Raw genomic sequence first — 24,435 nt, forward strand, 5'->3', positions numbered from 1 at the left:
GGCTGGACTTTGGATTTGAGAAACGGTTTGGTTGTGAGCTGTTGGTGGCTCGTGGTGTTTTATTTATCTTTTTTCCTTGCGGTGTCTTTTGGGGTGTGTGGTTCTTCCTCTCTTTTTTTCAGCTTTTCTGCTTTTTCCTTAGGGTTTGCTTTCCTGGCTGTAGGAAGCAGTGCAGCTGAGCACACAGAGCAGTCCCTGTGCCAGCTACAGAAGAAACTGCAGCAGCTCAGTGCTGTCTCTGTGTTTCCAGGTGGGAAGCTGTTTGCAGCACTGCCTGTGTCAGCACCTCTTCCAGTACAGCACAAAGGAGCTGTGCCTCTCTGGAATGGGCTGAGGACCTGAGGCCGCCCAAAGTCAGAGCCTGGTGCAGCTGCTGAGAAGAGGTAAAGGGTTTTGGAGCACTTCCATTTGTGCTCAGCCTCCTCCTTGGACAGCTGTTCACAGGGAAATGAGCTTGGATTGGAGGATCTGTGCTGCAGATTTCCTAGAAGAGGAATGGTTGCACAGAAGCCCATGAAGAACCACCCAGACCACGTATTATAAAATATCCCAGTTTATTAGAGCACTTCCATTTCATAGAGAGTCTTACAAAAAAAAAAAAAAAAATGTATTTACAGATAAAGATTTAACTACATTCACTGGGAGTGTGTTCTCCTGGGGTCAGGACTGGGCTACACAGGAAAAAGAAATCACATTCAGCAGTCACAGGGTTGCATTTTTTCCTTAAAACAGGTAAAAAGAGTGGGGGATCCGACAGCTGGGGAGCAGGCCCAGCTAACCTGTTTTGTTTCTGCAGGGGCCAAGCTGTGGGAACACCCCTGTCTGTCCCTGGGATCGACCTGTGAGGACGAAGTCACGGCGCAATGCAGCACCTCAGTGCAGTGGGAATGGTGGCGCTGGGTACCAAGGAGCAACGTGAAGCACAATGAGAAGGTAATGCCTATTTCTCTGCTCTCGGGGCAGGGCCCTGCCTTTTCCAGGTTTCCTTCCACAGCCACGTTGCAGCTCTGCTTCTCTCCCTCAGTGCTGCAGCCCTGGGCTCCTTACGCAGCGTTGCGTGGACAGAAGAGCAGAAGCCAAGCTGGACACAGGCTAACAGCTTCTCCCCCCTCATCACTGAAGACCAGATGGAGGATTGCAGATGACAATTTAAAAACAATTTAATGAGATAAATGAATGAGATTAAATAGATGATGAGAGACTGTTTTGAACCTCTCCCAGGAAGCTTGCTTCTAAAAACACTGTGTGTTTTTTTTCTTTTTTTTTTTTAATTTTTTTTTTTTTTTTTTTTTTTAAAAATAAAGTTGAAATTTTTGTAATTCTCTGTTCCCTGACTGTTCATTCGGGGCTGGGGTGGGAACCGCCTTCGCTTCCCCAGAAGAGAGAAAGCAAGAGGTGGAGACGTGGCTTTGGGAGGACGAAGTACTGAGGGCTGCGCTCACCCAGCAGCCCAGGGTTGGGAGTCGCGGAGGCGGTGAGGTAGAGGCTCACACTGGAGGCAGCTCCTCAGGCAGTGCCTCACAGCCCTGCGTTGTGCCCAGGCGGTGCTGTGCAGGAGGTGGCTGTGGCTGGGGGTTGTGCACAGAGCCCCCTAGAGCCCCGTCTGCTCCTTGATCCACGTCCGCAGGGCTGTCAGCCGGCTGTAGACTCCAGGCTTGTTTCTCTGTGCACAGCCATCACCCCAGCTCACAACGCCAGCCAGGAACATCCGCCCGCTGTCCTCCACGCTGACCAGGGGCCCTCCTGAGTCTCCCTGCACAAAAAAAAAAACCGTACTGTAAATACAAAAACATTAAAAAAAAAAAAAGTTTTTAAAGTAAATCATAAAAATCATCAAATTGGGATGAAATAATTTGATTAATTCAAGTCCTACAATTTCCTGTTCAATCCAATGTACCAAACCAGCCCCCGAATCAAGAACGCCAGAATAAAACCAGCTGAACAAATCTAAATAAGGGGCCACCAAGGCTCTCAATAATTGAGTGCAGCTGCACTGCTGTCCGACCCGGTGATCCATTTATGAGACCACAGCAATTGTGGTCACATAACACAATTTACAGAGAGAACACAATTTACTGCTGCCATGCATTCTAGTTTGTCCGTGCGAACCCAGAAGGGTCCACATAGACGTGCAGCGTATTATTGAGTGTGGAAATGCGAGTCAGTGTGCCAGAATAAAAAGTGCTGAGCAAAGAGCTGGCCCTGCTATCAGCAGTGCAGCGGAGCGCTCGCCTACCTGGCACGCGTCCACGCCGCCCGTCAGGACCCCCACACACATCATGCGCTGCGTCAGCTGGTCGGTCAGCAGCTGGTTGCAGATAGTCTGATTGATAACCCGGATTTCTGCCTTCTGCAAGATGGTGGATCCACTGCCTGCAAGGGCCAGAAGCAGCGTAAGCACAGAGTCCATTTAGCAGCAGCCCCCACCCCTGTACAGTCTCGTACCTGTACGGTTCATTCGTGCCTCCGGCTCCTAACAAGTGACCAATTAATTATCAGCTAAGTCCCCACTGCAACAACTGTCTTTTCCCAGTGCAGTTTTCCCTTGAGCTCTGAGACCTCAACTGTGTGCGCTCCCAAGAGAATCACATCTGATTCTGGTCTCCCAGCAAACGAAGTCACTTCAGTGCTCACCTCCTTCCACAGTCGCTCCCCATCCGGTCACCCACAGGTCCTTGCCCACGGGGAAGTTGTGCGTGGAATCGGGCAGGCAGATGGGCTGGACGACAGAGGAGAAGGTGACAGGGCTCTGCAGCTCCAGGACAGCAATATCGTAGTCGTAGGTGTAGTCATTGAAGTAGGGGTGGGAGATGATGCGCTTGATTTGCTTCATTTGCACGTTGGCATCGTTGCGTTTGCTCTGGTTGGTCAGGCCCAGGTAGGCTGTCCACAGGCTGGCATCTGAGTACCTGCAGGAGTCACAGAGTACAGGTGTGAGGTCCTGCTGTGCAGAGCCAGCAGACATCCCAGCTCACAAACTGTGCCTGCTGTCTTCAAAACCTACAAATCTTTCTGCTTATTCAGAGAAGCAAGTGGCTGAAAAGGGAAGTGCCACTGTCTGGGCGACCTGTCAGCCCAAATCCCACCATCTATCAATCACTGCAGTGCCTGCAAACACAAAGTGGAACTCATGTGACACCTCAACAAGTAAACAGTGTACTCCAACTGTCTGCTTCCACTTCACTACAAGATTCTCCCCCAAATCCATCCGTCTGTGACAGTGCTAAACCAGGCAGCCCTCAGATCTGTTGTACAAAGTGTCCCTGGCAGAAGCTCCCACCTACCTGATGCCTTGAATCTGCAGGAAGCAATGTGCTGCTGACACCAGCCAGCTCTCCGAGATGAGCGAGGCTCCGCAGACGTGGCCCTGGCTCTTGGCATGGAGGCTGACCTGCCACGGCCACTCTCCCACATCTGAGTTCTGCCCACCAACGATCCGTGATTTCCTAACGTAGGAGCGGGTCCCGCAGTCTGGGATGAGGAAGGAGAAGAGACACTTAGATACTCCCACCACCCCCTTTTCCTTTCTCCAGAACAGCACAAGTGCTCCCTCCTACACCAGGGATGGCTGACGCTATCAGCTATCAGCATAAAAACAAATCTGCTACACTCACTGGCCAAATCAGTAAACATGCAGACAAATGCCTGCAATTCTCTTTGTAAACCCTCTGGAAACATCTTGGACAATGCAGGCACTCGGCACACTGCTAAAGAACAGAGCTGTTTCCAGATCCAAGCTGTTGCCCGGGGGTTCTCTCTACCACACATTGGTTTAAGTGGCCCAGCCCAGAACCCCACGTATTCCCTTTGCTGGGTACTCACTGCAGTTGTCCTCATCAGAATTGTCTTCGCAGTCATTCTGCCCATCACACTCTGGGTTCTGCTTGCTGATGCAGAGTCCATTGCGGCACTTGTATGTGTACTCTTTGCAGACAACTGTTGACTGGGCTGCTGCAGGAAGGTCAAAGGAGAAGGTTTAGTCCCAGCACTGGGGAAACTGTGCTGATCAGGAGCCCCTCCCCACTTCTGCTCATCCCAGGACATTGCCACTGCGGGCAGAAATGCTCTCCAGGCTGCCCAGCCACAAGAACATCCATAAGAGGCTGCATTTCAAGGGACGTCCCCACCACAGCCCATCCTTGCCTTTGCTGCAGGTGCCCTCGTCGCTCCCATCTCCGCAGTCGTCCTTGCCATCACACTTCTGTGTGCTGAGGATGCACTTCCCATTGCTGCACTTGAAGCTGTTGTTTGCACAACCTGAGGAGAGAGCAGCTCCTGAGAAACAGCAAAGCACACACGGTCCCAGAAAATCTGCATGGCTGCATCCATCTCCCTCTCCTCCAACATAGGTAAAACCTCTGCAGCTACAAACACCGGTGCTTCCACCATTTTCACCCCTTCACCTTTTTCAAGCCCTCAGCCCATCCTGCCCACAGCACAAGTTACTCACTGCACTGCAACTCATCACTGTTGTCACCGCAGTCATTCACGTTGTCACAGAGCCAGAATTTGGGCTTGCACCAGCCATTCTGGCACTTGAACTGCTGGTCGGTACAGGCTGAGAAAGAACAGAGAGAAATCAGGGGAGAGATCTGCAATTTACCCATGGGGTCACCAGCAACATGCGAGGCACCACAGGAAAACCTGGGTGGTTCCCAAGTGGGAACTCAAGCACACAGAAGCAAGCACACCAGAAAACAGCATGTGCCAGCAGCACATTTCTCCTTCAGAAAACAGCCCCACGCCTCAGGACAAGATCCCAAACCAGGGAATCCCCTCCTCTCTAATTAACTTCAAACAACAGGAACAAAAGCACATATTAGATAGCGCTGTGAATGCAAGAGGAGAAACTCCTGCATACAGGAACAACATCCATGCATCACACGGGTGTTCCACATGTACTCTGCAACTCCTGCCCAGTTCTGTAACCGAACTGAGGCTCACTGCCAGAACAAACCCAGCACAGCACCCTCAGGCAGGCAGGCAGGCAGGCAGGGCACTTACTGCAGGACCGCTCATCACTGCCATCCACGCAGTCCAACCAGCCGTCGCAGCGCATGCTTTTCTCAATGCAGCGCCCGGTGTTGCAGGCAAACTTGCCAGGGCAGGCTGGGAGGGAGGAGAAGCAAAACAACACGTGAGCCCTGCAGCTGCCCCCCCCCTGCGGTACTTCCCAGTGCTCTGAGCTTCCTCCTTGCAGCATCCAATGTAAAAAACAGCTTTCCCTCAGAACAGAGGATTACAAGGAGATCAGCAGGAAAACAAGACGTGCTCCTATCCCCAGAAAAGCATGCTTCCTGATTTACAGGAAGACAGAAGAAGTGTAGAACAGGGAGAGCCCCCGGTCATTTATCCTGCAGAACACCTCCAGTTCCCACCCACCGCCTCCAGGCTTCAACTCACGGTCGCTGGAGTCGTAGGACAGGTATTCTGCAGAGAAACCAGTGTCTGTGTAGGAACGGTCTGAGTGGAAATGCACTGCTATCTTGTTGGTGCTGCTGGCCACCACAAACTGGGAACGTTCCCCGCAGTACCTGATGGGTAAATGAGAAAATGAACAGCAAGGGAATGCGACAGATCAACACTGAGGAGCCCTTCTTACATCCCTGATTTCCCCATCGCCACAAAGGGTCACTTCAGGTGGGCAGACAGCCAAGGAGGCAGAAAACAGAGCAGGTCAGAATTGAGCACGAGTTGCTGGATCTCAGTGCCTGCACACAAGTGCTGGATTTTGTTGTAGCTGGCAGAAGGTTGGAGCCAGCTGCAAGCAACACCAAACTGTGGCCTTGCTGACAATCAGGCACAAGTTCACCCAGATCCCTGATCTGAAGCTGATCACTGTCTCTCTGATCTCAAACCCATCCAGAGCAGCCTCTAAAGCCCCAGGATCCCTTCCCATGATGGGTCAGTAGGAAATTGCTTCACAAGGAAGAACAACAGGAGCTAGCCAGGACCAGAGATACAGATTCTGATTTTGAAACCCTCTCTCCTCAAAGGGTCAGCCCCCTTGCCCAAAATGTTGTGAAACAACACTGCTTGCTTCCCCTATGCAGTCCCACACTGTGTTTTTAGTCCAGCTTCCATTAGGTTGTGTAAGAGTTAACAGTAAATTTAAAAGTAAATGCATCAGAGAAGGGGATGCAGTCAGCCTAACAATAGAGAAATACTCATCCAAGCAAAATCACACCAGCTGTTTCCTCATGGACCTGCCTTTCTGCACAAAATGCATGGAATGTGACGCTCCACGGCCCGTCTTTGGGTTTTTTTCAGCTGCAGCATGCAACAAACCCTTTGTCTGATGTTCAGAACAGGAAGCGTGGATCTGCTTTCACCACTGGCCACTGAGCTATGAGGTCAGACCCCAGCACTACCTTGCCTCAGCCCAAATTGCACAGCACCTTGCTCCCACAGCAAGTTTAAGGAAAGCACAGAATGCCATAGAACTGAACACAGCCCCTCCTTACTTGAAGGGCCAGAGCCACAGTCAGACAGGCTGCCCAAAACCTACCTCGTGTTGTTGATCTGCACATAGTCCTTGGTGCAGGAGCTGACTGGGACCCCGGGCTCCAGCACAAAGAACATATTGAAACGCACCTTCACGTTCTTTTTAGAGGGAACCTGCAAAAGGAAAGAGTCAGAGGCATGCTGCTTTTCTGAAGCAATAGATATGGGAATGAGTTACATGGGAAAACGTTTGAGATAAGGAGAGATAACTGAGAAAGGAAAGAAGTCAAGCAGAAAAAGAAAAACCTTCCCAAAAAGCCACTACTGCTCACCTTGTCATTCAGACAGCCACTTAGCTTGCTGACCCTAGGATCTCACATTAAAGCAGCACACAGAAGAAGGCTGAGGCCAGACCTTTGTCAACTGTGTCCACCCCCCCAGAGCAAAAGACAGACCCTGCCAGCAGTTTTACCAGCAAGAGACAGCTCTGTCCCAAAGCCCAGATCAAGTGCACTGTGCAAAGCTACAGCTACTGGGGGCTACAGTAAGTGTCACACAAGGTCCAGACTTCCCTCAGCCTCTTCTGCCTTTGATATTAGTCCTAAAACCTCTTCTAGCCATCTCAGACTCTAAGCCTCTAGGCAGTGCCTTCTGTAAACTCACTTGCACTCTGTCCCATATAGGCAGGTTTATTTGACACAATATTTAAGGCTAAGAGGAGAATGTGTCTTACCTCTATGTTCCAGACACAGTCCATGGCTGGTGGGTAGTGTGCTGGGTAATAGGGAGTGGTGAAAGTGCCACTCACTCCTCTTAGAGTCCCACCACACGCTGGAAGAGAAGCAGGAAGATGAAAGCAGATTAGAGATTCAAAGAGATGTGGCTTTCCCAAGACATAAGTGGCTGAGGCAGGAAAGGAGAGAAATGCACCAGTCCTTAACACATTTAAGTTAATCTCTGGCAGAAAGCAGCTCCTGCTCCAAGGCTTCAAAAGCACTCAGGAAACCAACTTCCTGCATACACCCATCTGCATGCCAGTCCTAATTCTTATTTTCCCCTCCTCGGGGACATCATCACAGCAGCCAAGAGCTGCAGGCAAGACAAGCTCAAAGAGCTAAGATGAGACCTTGCTTCCACATCTCCCAGCCCTGGAAAAATGCCTGGCAAACTGACCACAGCCACAGGTGCACTTCCCTTTTCAGCTGCTGGTGGTAGGCAGAGGAGGGGAAAACTGGACCAAGGTCTATGCTTACCTTTCATCTTTGGGAGCTGGAAGAATTCAGCCTTGAAGCCAGGGAATCTCCCCTCCTTATTGGTAATCAATGTGACAAGCATAACGTTCTGGGAGGACAGGAAGGTCAGGTTGTACGAAGGAGCATAGTTCCCACAGAGCCTACAAAGGAAGGAACAGAATCTGTGAGGCAGCTGCACAGTGAGCCTCAAGTAGCACAGATCAGCTCTGAGCAGGGACAAGAGCTCCACCACCAGGACTTCTGTGCAGCTCAGGATCAGCCTGTCAGCTCCCACAAGGACTCAGTGCCACACACAGAGCCAACACAGAGCCAACACGAACCCCTCTCCCCACCCTATGGAGAAGGAACACCAAACCCTGGGGACACTCACCTCACCAAAGCATGGGGCTCCACAGGGCTCAGAGAGTTATACACCTTGATGTAGTCACTGCTGTCTGTGCACTGCTCCAAGTCCAGTGTCTTGAAGGTCAGGCTGATGATGGAGTTGGCATCTGCCCTCAGTGTCCAGTAGCAGCGTGCATTGTTGGGGTATGGGCTGTGGGGGAACCCCGGCGTGGTGAAACTGGTGATCTCCCCTTCCTTGGCGTGGAGGGTGAAAAGGCAACTATCTGCCCAGGAGAACAGCAAAGAGTTATCAGGGCAAATGAGGAGGAGGAGAGACCTTTCTTGTGGGTGCAGGGTATACAGAGGACAGCAGACGTGTTGGAGTTTTGCCTTCCTGCAGAAAGGCACTGCAAAGGACAGACCAGGCCACCCACCACTGCTGGATAACAGCAAGTTTGGCCAACCTCAAACCGGCTCCAAGCAGCACATGGAGATCTGCCTCAGGCAAAGCACCTCCCCTCAGGCCCTTCCTTACCCCAAAAGGGAAACTGTCACCCTGCAGACACCTGGGGATGCACAGAGGCTATTACACTGAGACTGAAGAACTGTACTTACTGTCCCGAGGACTCTGAGCGATGCTGGGGTCGGCAGCTGCAGGAAGAAACAGAGGTGCTGTCACCCTTTGAGCTGTGAAAATTCTCTTCACACAAAGCTGAAGAGGTCGTTAGGGTTTGCACTGCTGTGGCTCGTGCTTACCCTGCAAGCAGCCCCTGCAGCCAAGGGCACCCGAAGGAGGGGTACAACTGGCAGCTAAGTGCTCCAGTGAAACACCAGAGCCTCCCTTCCTCCCCAGTCCCACACAGTAACACAGCACTCACGGAAAGCAATGACTGACTCCACCCTCAGCATGGGGTTTCGCAGCCGTGGGTTCAGCCTCTGCACCAAATTCTGCCTGTCTGCCATGGCGCTGTCAAGCTTCTCCTCGCAGTACTTGGGGACGACGAATTCTGACATGTAGTAGGCAATGACACTGCCTTCGCTGTGAGGGAGGGTGATTATGGGGTGAGGGCGAGGACAGCAAGGACACACATGGGAGGGCTGACGTATCAAAAGAGAGGGGGCCAGTCAAATGATAAGCTGTTGTTGGAGGATGACCACAGGAAAGGGACAGCCTCAGTAACAAGCTGAGCAAACTGAAGTCCAGCAAAGGCCCCACTCAGTCAGTGAAGACCCTTTCCAGGCTGCCAGACACCAGCTGCTATGTCTTATAGGGCTTACTGCACCATATCCAATTCTCCCAAGACATCTCCCTCAGCACACGATGAGACAGATTGGAGAAAGCAATATTCTGGCTCAGCACAATGCTTGTGAGGTTGCTTTTCACTGCCCAACCTTTACCACCTCACTTGGGGTGACTACTGAGGTGCCTCCACCAACAGCAGCCCAGCAAAGAGGGTCTTATGGCCAACGTGACACCCCAGAACTGCTTTCCTACACTCCCAATCTCAGCTCAGATAGCATCTCCTAACACTCACCTGAACGCAGTGATTACTGTCTCCTTATGGTAAGGACCAATATCTGGATGACTCCTGTAGATATCCTCTACCTAAAAGGAGTTTAAAGAAGAATGATCAGCACATCTTAAAGTAAGGAGAGCGGAAAGGACAATGACAGACAGAGCTTCAAGCCTCTGGAGGAAAATCAGGACACATACCCAGCATCCCAGGAGTGCAGGAATCTGCAGGGGCCAAAGAGTGGAAGAAGGAGAGCTGAAAGAAGGAGACAAGTGTCCAGATTCCTGCAGCCAGCCCCAGCCCCCAAGCTTGCTCAGCTGTAGAGCTGCTTTTCCTCTCTGACCCTACATGCCAGACCTGGGTAACTTGCCAGCCCTGGGATTTGCCTAGGCAACCCCACATGGCACACTGGGCCACAGGGCAGGGAGACAGCGTGGCAACGGGCTGGAGCTGTGATACCAAGATCCATTTAAAAGTGAGTCACACGACTCGTGATGAGCAGGAAGAGTTGAGAGAAGTGAGAAAGCTCCAAGCTCCAAGTAGGATCTCTATGGCCACAGAACAGAAATAAAAACTCAGCAGTAGGGATCCAAGAAAATGCTTACCGTGCTCTTCACCTTCTTAGCCAGCATGATGAAGTCTGGAGAACTGGAGTTCTCATAGGCATCGATGAATTCCCAGTTCAGAACTCGCAGGTGGCCATTGAAGACTTTCCGCACAGGCGCGTTCCTGTCTGGAAGGCAACATTTCACAGGGAAAGGCAGTCAGGGCAGGAACTGTGGCACAGCTGATCTCCAGTGAGGGGGGAGAAAGGGCTCTCTGCTTTCTGGAGCCTCTGGCTGCTACTGCACTTTGTAGGAAGGTCACACGTGAGCAACACTTGGTAATGAAGCTCTTCCAAATCCACAATAGCAGGTTATGTTCCCAGCGCATGCCACCACCCCACGTTAGCTTAACATCACACTCACATTTGAAGTGCCAAACCAGGAGGCCAGTGACAAGGGAGATGAGCAGAAAAGCAATGATCAGAATGGCCACAACTACCCTTCGCTTCGGGCCACGCTTCTCCATCTTCTTGGAGTTCATGGCAGGGAGGAACTCCACCCCTTCCTCCAGGTTGTTCATGTCCTGTATGGGAAGAGAGGGCAGGGCAATGCAAAGGTCATTCCCCAGGTTTGGTTTGGAGAGATCCAACACTGCAAAGCAGTCAGGCACCTACAGACACAGAGCAGAGCCTTCGGGCATCACTGAGAGCACAACACACACCTCAGTGCCAGCAGCCCCACAGCCACCCCCAAGCAGGATCCTGCACAGACAGCAGCGCTAACATGTGCCTCCTCCTCACACCCCAAAAGGAAGTGGGTGCTTCCTTCTGGGCCTAACCCAAACCGATCAGTTGGAGCAAACGCTGGGGCACCCAAGGCTGTGGCAGGTCACAAACCCAGAACCTCAAGGCGAGTGGAAAAAGCAGACAGAAAATCACCGCAACACCTGCTATGAGACAGGTGTGCCACCCCACAGGACACAGCAGTGCTGTGTGCTCGAAACAGAAGGCAAACTACTTCCTCCCTGAACGTTCACACCACGCCGTGCGTTTGCTGGGCCAACACAACACTCCTACATTCCTTCTCACTCAGAACAAACGCCTTACAGAAGCAATAAAACACAAGGATGAACACCAAACAACCCTCCCCCCCTATCCCCGCCAGCAACCAGCCCGCCTCTCGGGACAAAACGTGCTGGCAGATATCAGCAGGTCTCACCCAGGAGTGAAGAATGGCATCAGCAGCACTCAGCCATCACCGCCCTGCGCTGGGCTGGGCCACCGAGGGGAAGGGCTCTGTCACAGCACGCAGCCCTGCATCAGCTCTGCACCCACAGGATGAAAGCACGGCCAGGAACCAGTGTCAGTGAGCCCCTGCTGCCTGCAGTTTCACTTTCTTGCCCCAGCTCCTCGCCCTGCCCACATACCTGCAGCTGCCCAGGCTTCACCCAGCGAGGGAATCAGAGCAGTGCGTTCCATCCTCCAGCTGGGGCAAACAGGAGAGAGAAAACCCACCTCCCATCCCCATGCTGATGAGACGAGCTCGCCCTGTGTGCCCACTCAGCGCACAGAGAGGAGGAGGGATGACTTCAGCTCTCCTTATGAAAGCTGGAGGGCGTAGCCGAGAGCCAGGGCACGCACCAGGAATTTGGAAATGTCCTCTGAAGGGAGGGCTTGCCTCGTGCCCCCAGCATGGGCACAGCTCATGCAGCTGAGGGCAGCTCTAGCTGTGCACAGAGGAAGCTCAGCATGTCCTCTCCTCCAGCTCCGGCTGACAGCAAGGACACAACAACCCAAAATGCTGACCAGCACAAATCTGCTCCTTTCAAATGCATTGCTGTGCACTGGAAGGGGGTAACACTCCAGCCAGCTGGACGCTGGGTCAGACACTGCTTGCCCTCTCAGTGTCAGAGCTCAGAAACGTCATCAACTGCTCAAAGACAAATGTCACAAACTCCAACAACTCAGGAAAAACGACAGCATGGGGTAGGAAGCCTTCGTTCAATTGTGCTGTTTATTATTGGCAAAAAGAAATCAAAATGAACCGCATCATCTCTGAGGTGTCAGACTGTTTCTGTCATCAACATCCAGCCACTGCCAGCAGAAAGAAAAGGCTCAGAAGGCCACAAGGATCATCCCACTGCGACTGCTCTGCTGCTGGCTTAGCTCCCACCATCACACAGAACTTGAAAATGCAAAACTTTGTAAGAGAAAACACACAAAGAGAACTTGACTGCAAGTATACGCCTCACATCAAGAAACTCTTCCATCAAATCAAGATTCTGTGCCTGATGCACCATCTTTGCGCACTCAAAGCATCAGTTCCCAAAGCAAACAAATCCCCCAAACCTTCTGCTCGGGAGTCTTCCATCACAGTTCACGTAAAGGACACATAAAGGGAAGAACCCAACCACAAACCTCACCAGCATCTCCCCTTCCCCACTGCTTGCAGAGCCAACCCTTCCTAGGACCTGGCCTCCAGGATTTCCAATACGCTGCTGTTGTCAGCAAAAGGAAAGTATTTAATTCACTTCTAACATCTGCAGGAGCCCAAGGCAAGAGAACAACCTCCAGGGCTTTAATGATGTTCACTTGGCAGCAGCTTTCCTGGGCTTCCCAGTGTCCAGAGATAAAGAGGTTTCTGTCCCTACCCTCTCTTCTAAGGCCTCATCCTCTCCCATGCTCACACCTCACAAGCCCCATTGCTTCCCAGCCTCCTCTGACATACATGAAGATGCTTTGAAAACCTGTTGCATACTGCAGGTTGGGCAAGCACCAGTGATTCCTGACAAGTCCCCTGTCGATACAAAGGATCTGAAGCATTCCCCAAGCACCATGGAATGTACCAGACCATGCCAGAAGATTTCAGACAAAGCTCTGTCCCAACCTCTGAGTAATCTGTCCTGCCCACACTCAGCACAGAAAGCACCCATTTGACCTTAGTACCAGACACATCTGTGTCCAAACGGCACAGTTCAGCCACTGCTCCATACTCAGTGTGCTGCACATCCTCTTTGCTGCTGTCCCTTCTGCCTGTCGGGGAAAAACAGCTCCTCTCCACTGCTGCTCAGTGCCCCTCAGCCAGGCAGAAACCAGATGGAACCAAAAGCAAGAAAGAGACAAAAGATCACAGTAAAATCAAGAGAAAGATGACCATTTTTCCAATCTCCTTTAGCTGACTGTTGCCGTGCATTTCCCTCACATGGACCAAACTTTCCCTTCACCACAACAGCATCTCAGATGTAAATCAGAGAGGATGTGAACGCATGTCCTGCTCTCACCTTGTTCATGATTCCCAAAGAGACACTCGCCAGCACAAAGCGATCCGAGGTCCGACTCTCTCAGCCCTCACAAGGAAACGACTTCTCTAAACCTTAGCAGAAAACCTTCCTTGATATTCTGCCCGCGTTAGTCACAGGTTCAGTTACTTCCTCTTGCTCCTCCTCGCTCAGCCCTTGCTGGCTGCAGGCTCTCTGGTTTCCGACTGGTGCTGCTGCCTGCAGTGTCCTGGGAGGAAAGACACGTGCCAAGCGAGTGAAAGGGCCAGAAAGATGTGTGTCACAGCTGAGGAGGCAGGATAGGCACTCAGGAGCAGCTCACCCTGAGCTGCAGCCACCAGGGCACAGAGGGAAGTATGCTTTCTCCGCAGCTTACTTCTGAAAAGCCTCCAGGTGACAAGAAGGAGCTTCTTGTACAGCAGCACGTGCCTGGGCCTCCTCAAAATATCCTTTGGGGATGGTGAAGAGTCGGGAAGTCAGCGTTTAATAATCCGAGTCTTTTCCTGATGTGGAAGAGCAAGCAACAGCCCAAACTGCCCCAAAAAAAGAAGATCAAAAAGCCCTCAACCAAGCAGCAGGTGAGCCTTCAGCTGTTCATTTAGTGGTCAGACTGCTAGGCAGACTGCAGTGTGGGGAACCGCAGCATCCTGTGCCACCCTCAACATCTCCTCTCATCTCTGCAAAGCCTTGATTTCTCAGCAAAACAAACCAAGGACTGGGACTCCTGCACTCAGCGCCTGTTTTCAGAGGGTGCCTCACTTCTCCCACACCTCAGTTCCTCCTGGAGCACGGACTGCGAGGAGGATCAGGAGAGGACTGTGCACAGAGATGCATGCTGTGCTTCGAGATCTCCTGCATGCAGCTCCCCAGTGACGGGCTCCCAGTGACATCCAGTATGTAAGCAAACCTTCCCACTCCTCAGCAGAACAGCTACGTAATTTATTTTTAGACAGCAACCGTAATCGGCCTGACTGGACAAACCAGAAGATGCAGAAGTGACTAATTCTGTTAGCAGGAAATGCAGCAGGCACAGAGGGAGGGTGGGAACTGCCACAGCAGTCTCTGGATGGGAGATGATTTACTGGAAAGCAGAGATTTTCCTGCAGCAGGGACTCCCAGCAAGGTCAGGACGTGCTTCTTCCCAGCAAGATGTTTACAGAGGGCTGGCCAATGTGGGATTCATTACCCTTACTGGCTGGTTTCAGGCTTGCCTGGCAGTGCCAGCACAGCCCACACACCAACAGCCCCCTTTGCTCTGCACCCCTCCCATGCACGTCCTCTGACCTGGTGTCCACGTCTGCCTCACTGGACTCTGCCCCACACAACTGCTGGGCTCTTGGCCATGAGTTTCACCTGTCTCTTATCACCAGCAGTTCATTTGTTTGCCCGGCACAACACAGATATGGGATTCAACTGCTTCCCTTGACTGCTACCACATTCCAGCCCCATCTCCTCTGCCACAGATCCGCACAGAAGCGAACAGCAGGTTTGTGACTAACAGCATCACCCAGCTCTGCTGGCAGCTCTGTGGCTCTGCACAGCCCCTTTCCTTCCCTCTGCTCCAGGTCTGCACTACAGCTCCCTGACCAATGCACACAGCCAAGAGATGCAGAGCAAAGTCAGACAGGACCTGGGGGAGGTCGCCTGAGATGAGGGAGAGCCATCAGACCAATACCTGACCCTTGCCAAGTAATCACACTCTCCGGATCCCAGCCTGTGTATCCAAGAGGCAGTTCTCACCTCCCCTTTTCCAGCCACACCTGCTCAATAAAATCTATAACAATTATCACATGAGCAGTGTGCAGTACTGGAAATGAGAAGGATGGCAGCCATCAGCCACCTCATCAGCCAGCTCTGGCTGCAGGCAGCAGGGCAGGCTCACTGCCTGGGACAGCCAGGCCTTGGAGAGGAGTGGAGTGGGCTCACAGATCTCCCACAGTTGCACAGGGAAACTGCCTGCCTCCAAATAACACACACTGCATCACACCCAGCTGCTTCGCTGCAGCAAAGCTCCTCCTTCTGGAGTGGGTACAAAAGCCTCGCGTGTCTGCGCAAAGCGAGGACGCCATCACGTCCCACACCTTATTCTCACTACAGATCTTCAAAATACAATTATTTTCTCAAGACTGAGATTTGATGGGGGTGCAGAAAGGGAAGTTGCTGCTCAAGCAGTGTTTCATCACCAACTGCATTCCTTGGGCCTGGCAGAGGAAGAGAAACGGGCATTTCACAGGGGCAGTTCAGATCCCACAGACCTTCCAAGGGCTTACCGTACATTAGGCTTGTGCACTGCTGTGCAGAAAGACCACAGAAAATCATTCTTTCAAAACCCAAAGTTTTCCAGATGATACTCAAAGACAAAAGCAGTTTTATGGTGCTGGCACATGAGGAAACAACTTGTTTCACATCAAAAAATACCCTAAAAGCTACTGGGAGCATGTGCACAGCCTGCAACTCACTTCACCCACGTAGCTCAAGTACAGCTACACCAACCTGAGACCAACTGCTGCACCAACACCTGCTGAAAACCTCAGTACTGCTCCAGAAAGAAAACTTAGAAGGATAATTTTCATGCAAATTCTTGATAAGAACGACATGGAAATGGCAAACATAAGAGCTAAGTTTCACTAAGGCATGTCCACACTGCGTTGCCCCGGGATTGGCAGTAAAGCACTGTTGAAACTTTATCAGTGTTTTATTTTCCTCCAGTAGTTCCTTATGAAGGGTAATTGCACTGTAAAACGATGGCATCTGAACGAAGAAGGGAATAAGGGACAGAATCCTCCAGTCTGTCCAACTTCCAGGCAGAGAGGGCAAGTTTAACAGGGAAAGATACCTGTCACACACCAATTCCAAACACAGGTCTTTATAGCATTCAATAATCTTGTGACCATCCTGAGTCACAGAGAAACCGAATCCCCTTGGGTTAATTACAGAAGAAACCAAGTTAATGTTTGCACAGGACAGCACAGGCTTGGCATCAGCCTTATCAGCACAGCTCTGTCATGCAACACACAGCTCATAGGAGTGACCACATCTATTTGTGTTTCTGTTGCAGCAGGTTTTTTTCATGTAAGACTGTCAACCCTGGGGAGAGGTGGGAATTAAAGTCGCCTCAGAGGCCTGACATATAGCTGTGAGCCTGGAAATTCCTCCCCGATTTCCAAGGCCCAGAAGGGAAGCACGCCACAGATGCAAGTAGCTTATTTAGAACTTGCCTGGTGCACAGTAGTGTCTGAACAACAACAAACAGCTCCAGACCTCGGTGAAGCATCCTAAGCTCATCATCACGTTTCGCCCACACTCTTTACTGGCTCTTCCAGTCTTGAGGTGGACCTGGGCCAAGATATTTCGATACTTGGGGTCAACAGCAGGGGAAATACCAGAATCTTTGACCAAGCAAAGCCTTGTATCAGCAAATCCACTCTTACTCAGCCGCTGCAGTAGCTGCTCTCTCCTCTGTGTGAGCTCATTGCCCAGATACCACAGCACACCTTCTGTAAGGTGAGTCTGCACGGCCTTTGGCTGGAAGCGGCGTGCTCTCCCCGAGCAAGGTGAGAACATTTGGTGCCATACATTCCCCAGTCAGGCCCTCAACACCGCTCTCCCTGTTCCCTCAACAGTTTTACAGTGATCTTTTGTTTACAGAGCAAAGGTCCTCTGCACTCTCGATCAACCTCAGCCTCTCTCTCTCTGTGCCTTCCTTATCCGTCTGTGCCTTTGGCAAGAAGAGCAGCAGAACTGGCCCAAGCAGCAGCTCACCCAGCAGCCACTGGCACTGCCTGAGAGAAAAGCTCTGCACCTTTCTAAGGACGAGGATTAGCTTCCCCATGCACTGCACCCACGGGCTGTAAATCTCACAGCAGGAAGCACAGCCATTGCAAAACACTCCCATCTGCTGCACCGCCATGTTTCCAGGTCCACTGAGCCCAACAGCAGTTGAACAACCAGAAACAAGCTCCTCAAAGCGTTCATCTGCAAGGACAGACCTCCCAGAGCACATCAGCTCTTCCTATGCTCAGACCCCAGGGAGGGACATGGCACGTCCCTGACCCTGGCAGCTCAACCGCAGTGTGGCAGAGGTGGCTCGAGCATCCAGCCGCGACATGAAGACGTACGAAACCCACAGCTGCTGTACGGTCCTTCAGATTGGAAAGGACTTCTCAGATCCCCGAGCTCAGCCCCACTCCCACTGCCTGCATCCCTCAGTGCCGCATCCCACGGCTCTGAACCCCCCAGGCACGGTGACCCCCCGTGCAGCGCACTGGAGAAGTTGTTCCTAATACCAACCCGCACTTCCCCTGGCGCAACCTGAGGCCATCACCTCCATCCCAGCACAGCAGCAGGCTGTCAGGATCCCAAACGTCTTTTTTCCTGGAGGACAACCAGCACTTGACACAAGGGTGACGCAGGACCTCACCCATAACACTGCAGACGACTCTCCCTGTGCCGGGCTGCACACAGGGCTGGAAGCAGGGAGACCAGTTTCTCCTGCTGTGGGCCAGCTTCCTCCTCAGCGCTCCTGTGAACCGCCGGATGTCAGATGACAACCAGCAGCCCTCGCCGGGCTCCCAACAAGCAGGGGAGCGAGAAAACTCACAGCTCGCCCTCAGTCGAAAGCCGCTTTGGAGCAGCTTCGCGGTACTGAACAGAGCTCTGGGCGCAGAGCTGCTCCCGATCGACCCTTCGCTTTCCCCAGAAAGCAAAGACTGCGGCTTAAGCACTCAGATAACTCACCAGTTAACGAGCAAAGCCCCACAGCGCTTCGCTAGGGCGAGCAGCGCTGCTCGGCACCCCGAACCCAGCCCCGCACCGCGGCGCATTCAAGCCGATCGGCAGCCACTCATTCAACCTCAGCACCGCGAATCACGAAGCAGCGGGCATCTCCGGCCCTCCGCTGTTCCCCCTTCCCGCGGTCGGGGCTCACGCTCACCTGGAGCCGTGCCGTGTACTTCATGCCGCCGCCGGGCGCCCCGGGGCCGCGCTCCATGCCCAGCGCCGCCGGCTCAAGCCGCCATGGCGCGGCGCTCCGCGGCTCCTCCCCCGGCCCGGCCCTCCGGCAGGTGCGGTACGGGAAGCAGGAAGCGGCCCGGGAGCAGAGCGGGTCGCGGTTGGGGTGAAGCCGGAGGCTGGGGTTGCCCGCTCTTTGTGTGCTCCCCGTCGGGCAGCAGGGTGACAACAGCCGTCCCGTGGGAACCCCGGGGAGCTGCCCGAGCTCAGCGTGTCCTTATCTGTGCCCCCAGTCGCAGAATCACAGAATCGCCGAGGTTGGAAAAGACCATCAAGGTCATCCGGTCCAACCATCCCGTTCAGATCCCTGAAATAGCAGCCGTTCCTCTGTGCATCTGGTACCCGAACCCTGATGCCTCCAGCAGATGGACCCCCAGTTCAGATACTTCCACCAGCAGCATGTCTCCTTGTCCACCACGTACCCCGACCCAGATCCCCCAAGTAACAACACAGCCCCTCTGTCCATCCAGGACCTTCACTCACATCCTTAAGTAGAAGCAAAGCCATGTACCTGCCATGTACCCAACCCAGATCCCGTGGGCAGAGCACAGACCTTCTGTCCATCCAGCACTCCCACCCAGATTCCTTCAAGCAGAGAAGCTCCTCTGTCCATCCACAACCCTCACCCAGATCCCTGAAGTGGCAATACAGATCCTCTGTACCCCTTGCACTCGCACTCACACCCTTCAAGCATCAGCTGTCCCCTCTGTCCCACGTCCCTGAAGCCCACGCACACATTCCTGAGGTAGCAGCACAGCCCTTCTGTCCACATGCACCCCACAAAGATCCCTTCTATAGTAACACAGCTCCACCCAGCATCCCCACTCAGATCCCCCAGGCAGCAGCATGGACCACTGTCCATCATATACCCCAACCCCGATCCCTCACACAGCACTACAGCCTTTCTGTCCCTCCTGTACCCCCATCTAGATCCCTCAAGTAGCAGCACAGATGGCCTTTAAAGGTCTCTTCAATTAATCATTCTCCAGCCAGAGGAAAAGAGATGCAAAATGACACACAACACAGCAGAAACCACACTATATCCAAATCCCACACTGCAAGATTTGGGCAACGTGTCTCAGCGATTGTACAGCCTCATATTAAGCAGCACTGCCAGGGATGAGAAGGAGAGATCAGAAGAAAAGATCTGAGTTTTCAGGATGTTCTAATGCAGACCTAAAAGAAAGTTTTCAGTACCAAAATCTGCATTCCTAACACAGTTTTACCCCACTGCTTTCCTCTTCTTGGGAAGATGACTCCAATGACACTAACTTGTAAGGTTTCCTACATTCAGCATCAAAGACACCAAAACCATCCTCCTTGAAAAAGTTCTTCCCTTCTCCATGCTACATGTCATACCCTATGCCACCACACAACGTACCCCTCAAAAATCAGAGTCTGAACTGATCCTCCTTTTAAAACAACTGCCTCCAGCCCTGAAACTGACTTTTTCCATACCTGAACACACACCTGCCACCTCTCTGGTTTGGTGTAACAGAAGCTGCATGCTGATTCACAGCGCCGCAGGGAGATGCGTGCTGCGTTACCTTTGTTTGCCCTTGCTCTAAAATGTCTCCTGCGGAGTGCAAGCTTCCTGTCCCTTTCACAGGTGCCTCCCTGGGGAAAAAGGGATGATGTCTGCTCTCTGATCCTGCTGTTTTCTCTCCGGGTGAAAAACTTAACTATTGTGCTCCTGCAGAAGTGCTTCTGCCACTGCTTTCCCAGCTCCCTTATCAGGCACTAGAATCCCTTTGCTTGCTGAGTACCACAGGGCAGGAACTATTTTCAGATTTAAGGTATTCCCCTTCAAAAGGTGGCTTTGTTAGTCAGACTGCTGAAATTACCTGGCTGGCTGATGTCAGGAGCTGCTCTGAGCTCTCTCCCGATGCCCAGCCCTTCCCAGCACTCCAGTTTTACAGCTTTTCCCTCCCTGGCTGACTGCAGGTGCTCCAATCTGATTTAATACCCCAGTATAACAGCGTATGTACAAAGCAGCTACTCCGAGCTGAACTACCGCTCTTTGTTTCTGCAAATTTATCCTCCTCTTCTGCATATCAATTAGTCTCCTCCAGGCAGGTGCCAAGAAAATGCTGTGCTCTGGGATGTGGCTAATGAGGGCAGTCTCACTCTTTGAGACCTAAGGTGTCTCTTGAAAAGATCCACAGCTCTTGGTCTCACGCAGAGCTGCAAATGCTCAGTGCTTCCTGTCATTCAAGCCACTGACATTCTGCAAACCAATTCATTAGCCCAGTTGGCTCTTTGAAAAAGAAGATACAATCATGGCTGGGAAAACAAGAAAGCAATCCATTGCTGAATATAAAATATTACATAGCTGGAAGGCAGTCAGTTCAGAGCCCTAAATGACAGGATTCCCTTTTCTTTGCTGCCCAAGCACAGTGGCCGTGTTGCAATAATGGCTAAGTTGCCACGGTAGGTGGTGGCCTGCTCCTTCTGACCACTGTACAGACCCAAAACATCAAAGCACCACTCTCAATAAGCATGTGCCACGTGCTTTTGCACTAGCAGACATGCCACGTGTCTCTCTGGTCTGACTGAAGGATGCTGAACTCAGCAAGTCCATCTCCACTATTAAGAAAGATGTAATTAAAGCAGAAAGATCAAGCAAATTACTCACTTGCAATGGTAGCAGTCAGCAACAAACAAAGCCTCCATTTCTGCCCACTTATAGCAGTTCATTCAATAAAGGCTGTCACCTTTTCCACCTAGCCTCCTCTCTTTGTATCTGTATGGCCACAACAGCAGCATGAGAGCAGAAAGCTGAGGTTTAAAACACCTTTAGGAAGAAGGAGATGACTTGCTTTAGGTACAACCGAAACTTTGAGAAACAAGTCTGTCTTTGTTACAACTGTACACAATTCCAGGAGCTAAACCACAGCGAGCTCTACCCCCAGGAGAGTCCCAGAGGAGACAGGCATTAGCTGCTGGAGGAGCAAACACCATCTGATCGAACAGAATTCTTTCACATCAGCTCCCAGCCCTGGAAATGCCATGCAGGGAAAAGAGGAAAAGGTAGCTGCTTACACAAGGAGCGAAGGCAGGCTGCCTGCAGGGGAAACGTCTTCTGGTGGAGGCAGTTCCCAGTAATTCTAACTCCACAAAGAAGCACCATCCATCCACATGGGCACACCAGCGATGGGTTAGATTCAGAGCCAGTGACAAAGGGTTTTCCTTGCTGCAGCGTCTCAAGGATTCTGTTCTCAGTGTGACTCCCAAATTCAAATTTCACCAACAGCACCCTCCCACCCAGATTCCTGCCAGACAACCCTGAAACCACCCCATATATGTCTGCAGCTAAAACTTCCAATCCGGTCTGGCAACTTAGACAGCGATACAAAAGATCGGGAGAGAGATAAAACTCACAGGGTGTCCTGTTACTTTGCATTCCAATGGGTAAATAGAAGGCTGATTCAGTGGGAGGAGGGGAAAACGTCATCCAAAAGCACTGCGGTTTCCAGCTGAACCGGCAGCCCCCGGCTCCAGCAAAGGAGTGTGATCTCCTGGTGAACATTGGGTACTGTGCAAGCGAGGATTTCCACAGGACAGCTCTTCCTGTAAGTTGTCTCAGCATGATTCATCTCTCCATCTGTAATGCGAGGAGAATAGTTACTGACTTTGGAGAATGGGACCTGTAAAAGCGCAGCAAGTTGCCCTCAGTTGGCCACGTGGGGTCACGAAGGCCAAGCTGAGATGCAGAACTACTTTTCAGAAAGCTTTTCAGGGATTTCTGTTTAATTTGGATGGGAACATTCCCTTTGATCTCTAATGCTTCTTTCAGAAGCTGTGAACTGAGTCCTGCTTCCAAAACATAACTTCGGCAGGGATCAGAAGTAGCTTTGCCCCTCACATCAGTAATACCAGTCACTTGTACCTGCTTTAGCACTTAGCCATACAAATGCTCATTACAGAGCTTTCCTGAGTTCATGATAGCTGGCACAAGAAACCAGCTCCATCCTGTGGGAGGCATAGGCATGAGCAGCGAGCAAAGGATGTGGAGGGAAATACCAGCATGCAATAGGAAAGCCCACCTGCAGCTCTCCAGCACACCACAGGCAATTCTGAGACACACTTTCAAAATTAAGGAGGGTCATTTCTTGTTTTCCAGCCACCTGACAGCTGTGGGACATAGCATGCAAATGGCTAAGAAACACACCGTAGGATGAAAGCTTGCTGCCAGGATTCTACAATTTGCTAGGCCTTTCTTGAGGATTTCCATGGCTTGTGAAAGCACAGCCTCTTTTGGTGAGCTCTGAATCAGTAACAGCAGTGTTTGCCAAACTGTAAGTGTAATAGAGTGGACAGGCTTGAATGCCAGGTTTCAGGCACTGTGTATTTTGAAATGCAGCTGTGCACTTGGGCACACCCAAGATTCAAAGTCAGTTAAGGTCCTGTCTGCCTGACAGTCTGCAAATGAGTAAGAACTGAGAGAGATGCACACAGTGCATTGGAATCACCAATCTCTCTTTGCTTTACTACAAACAAGTATACCTAACCTGTGCTCACCTGCCTTGCCTCCTTGTTTCTTATGGAAAAGATCTGGTATTACCTTAGCTGCTTATAACCAAAAAAAAAGAAGGCACAACTTTGATTTTTCATTGATTCCTCTTATTTCCCTCACTTTGCTGATGAGGGATGTGCCATACAGTAGGGCTTTTTTTTGTTTGTTTGTTTGTTTTGCAGGTCCAGCTCCTGCTTTCAAACATACAGACTGATGTTCTTTCGGTTATATCCCTCTAGTGGGGTATGGTGAGACTGCATGTAATATCAACAGGCCCACCCTAAAGCAGGAAATCAGGCATGAACTCACCCAGAGTTCAGTCTGCCAAAGGTGAGAAGTAATACATGCTCTCCCAAGATGCTGCTTGTACTCTCCAGGATGAGGCATCAGCTGGATGAAACACCTTGCTGGTTAGATCAGCATTGCAGACCTGCTCTAATCCATTCTCCACCTCAAAAGATGACAATTTGTCTGCCTCCCCTCCTCCCAGGACAATCTGTTCTTGCATTAATGTGACCTTCCTTTCTACTTAGTGAAGCAGGAGCGGAAGAACAAGAAGGATATTGATGTGGGCAACCTGGGAAGAACACGTTCACTTCCAAAAACAGAAGCCAATCATTTAATTTAAGGACCAGCAGCCTTTGGCATGGAAGAACAAGAAAGCTGCAATAGGAAGCAGCCCTCCAAGCTCAGCAGGAACTGGAAATCACTACTGAGCTTGGGATGGGGTCTTGGAAACCCACTGAGCAGCAGCAGCAACTCTCCTCTAACACACACAGACCATTTCTACACTACAGAAAATAGAAAACATCTTGTTATGAATTCCAAAGGTAAGGACAGTGGAGGAAGAGCCTCTATACCTCATCCTGCTGCTTTCACATCGCGTGATAAACCTCCTGGGTGGCATCTGCACTGTCAGTTGTCTGAGCCCCAGCACAAGGCAGCTCTGCAGGATCCACAGGGAAGATCTGACTGCAAAAGTGCTGTGCAGATCTTGCTGTAAAGGAAAACACACAGTGTAGAGGGTGCCTAGCATTTGCAGCAGCATTCACAATAGGAGGCAGCAGTGCCAAGTACAGTGGTGGAAACAGCAGATTCATAAGCACAAGAGCTGAAATATGACCTTCCTACGAGCAGAGTGGCTCTCTTTGGTTTCTCTGTTGGGCACCGGTTACTTCTGGTATTTGCTTCAGGCTTTTTTGACTTGTGCTCTCAGAACAAAGCAGTATCTTTAGCTACTTTTCCATGGAAAACTATACTGAGAAATAGGGAATCAATAGGATTATGGTGTCGTGATATCTTTAATGCAGTTGCACAAAATAGAAGCACACCCTTTGTACATGTAACAGAACACAGGAAAATCTCAGAGAAAAGCCTACAAAGAAGCAAGCAGCGTTTGTCATCAGCAGTTGAGTCATCTAGTAACAAGCAGGGATATACTCTGGTACAAAGAACCTCACCTGTAACTTTCTCCTGGTCTGGCTATGGAGTGGGCACAAAACCTCAGATAGAGGCACCTCATCCAGAGTGTCTGTGTAACCAGGGGGCTTCC

General features: G+C 51.4%; 1 protein-coding gene across 1 annotated transcript; it reads right to left on the reverse strand.

Annotated features, from left to right (window-relative positions):
• Positions 1-1,591: 1,591 nt before the first annotated feature.
• ST14 (ST14 transmembrane serine protease matriptase) lies at positions 1,592-18,347 on the reverse strand (the record flags this gene model as incomplete). Its single annotated transcript, XM_079545826.1, has 19 exons — positions 1,592-1,753; positions 2,237-2,373; positions 2,635-2,909; positions 3,285-3,471; positions 3,823-3,948; positions 4,144-4,257; positions 4,451-4,558; positions 5,005-5,109; positions 5,404-5,534; positions 6,509-6,618; positions 7,178-7,275; positions 7,698-7,837; positions 8,068-8,305; positions 8,637-8,672; positions 8,900-9,060; positions 9,557-9,627; positions 10,141-10,268; positions 10,504-10,663; positions 18,291-18,347. The coding sequence occupies 19 exons, from the start codon at positions 18,345-18,347 to the stop codon at positions 1,592-1,594; spliced, it is 2,544 nt and encodes an 847-aa protein (XP_079401952.1).
• Between the last annotated feature and the right edge of the window lie 6,088 nt (positions 18,348-24,435).

This window comes from Tetrao urogallus (assembly GCF_951394365.1).
Source record: "Tetrao urogallus genome assembly, chromosome: 22".
Taxonomy (NCBI): domain Eukaryota; kingdom Metazoa; phylum Chordata; class Aves; order Galliformes; family Phasianidae; genus Tetrao; species Tetrao urogallus.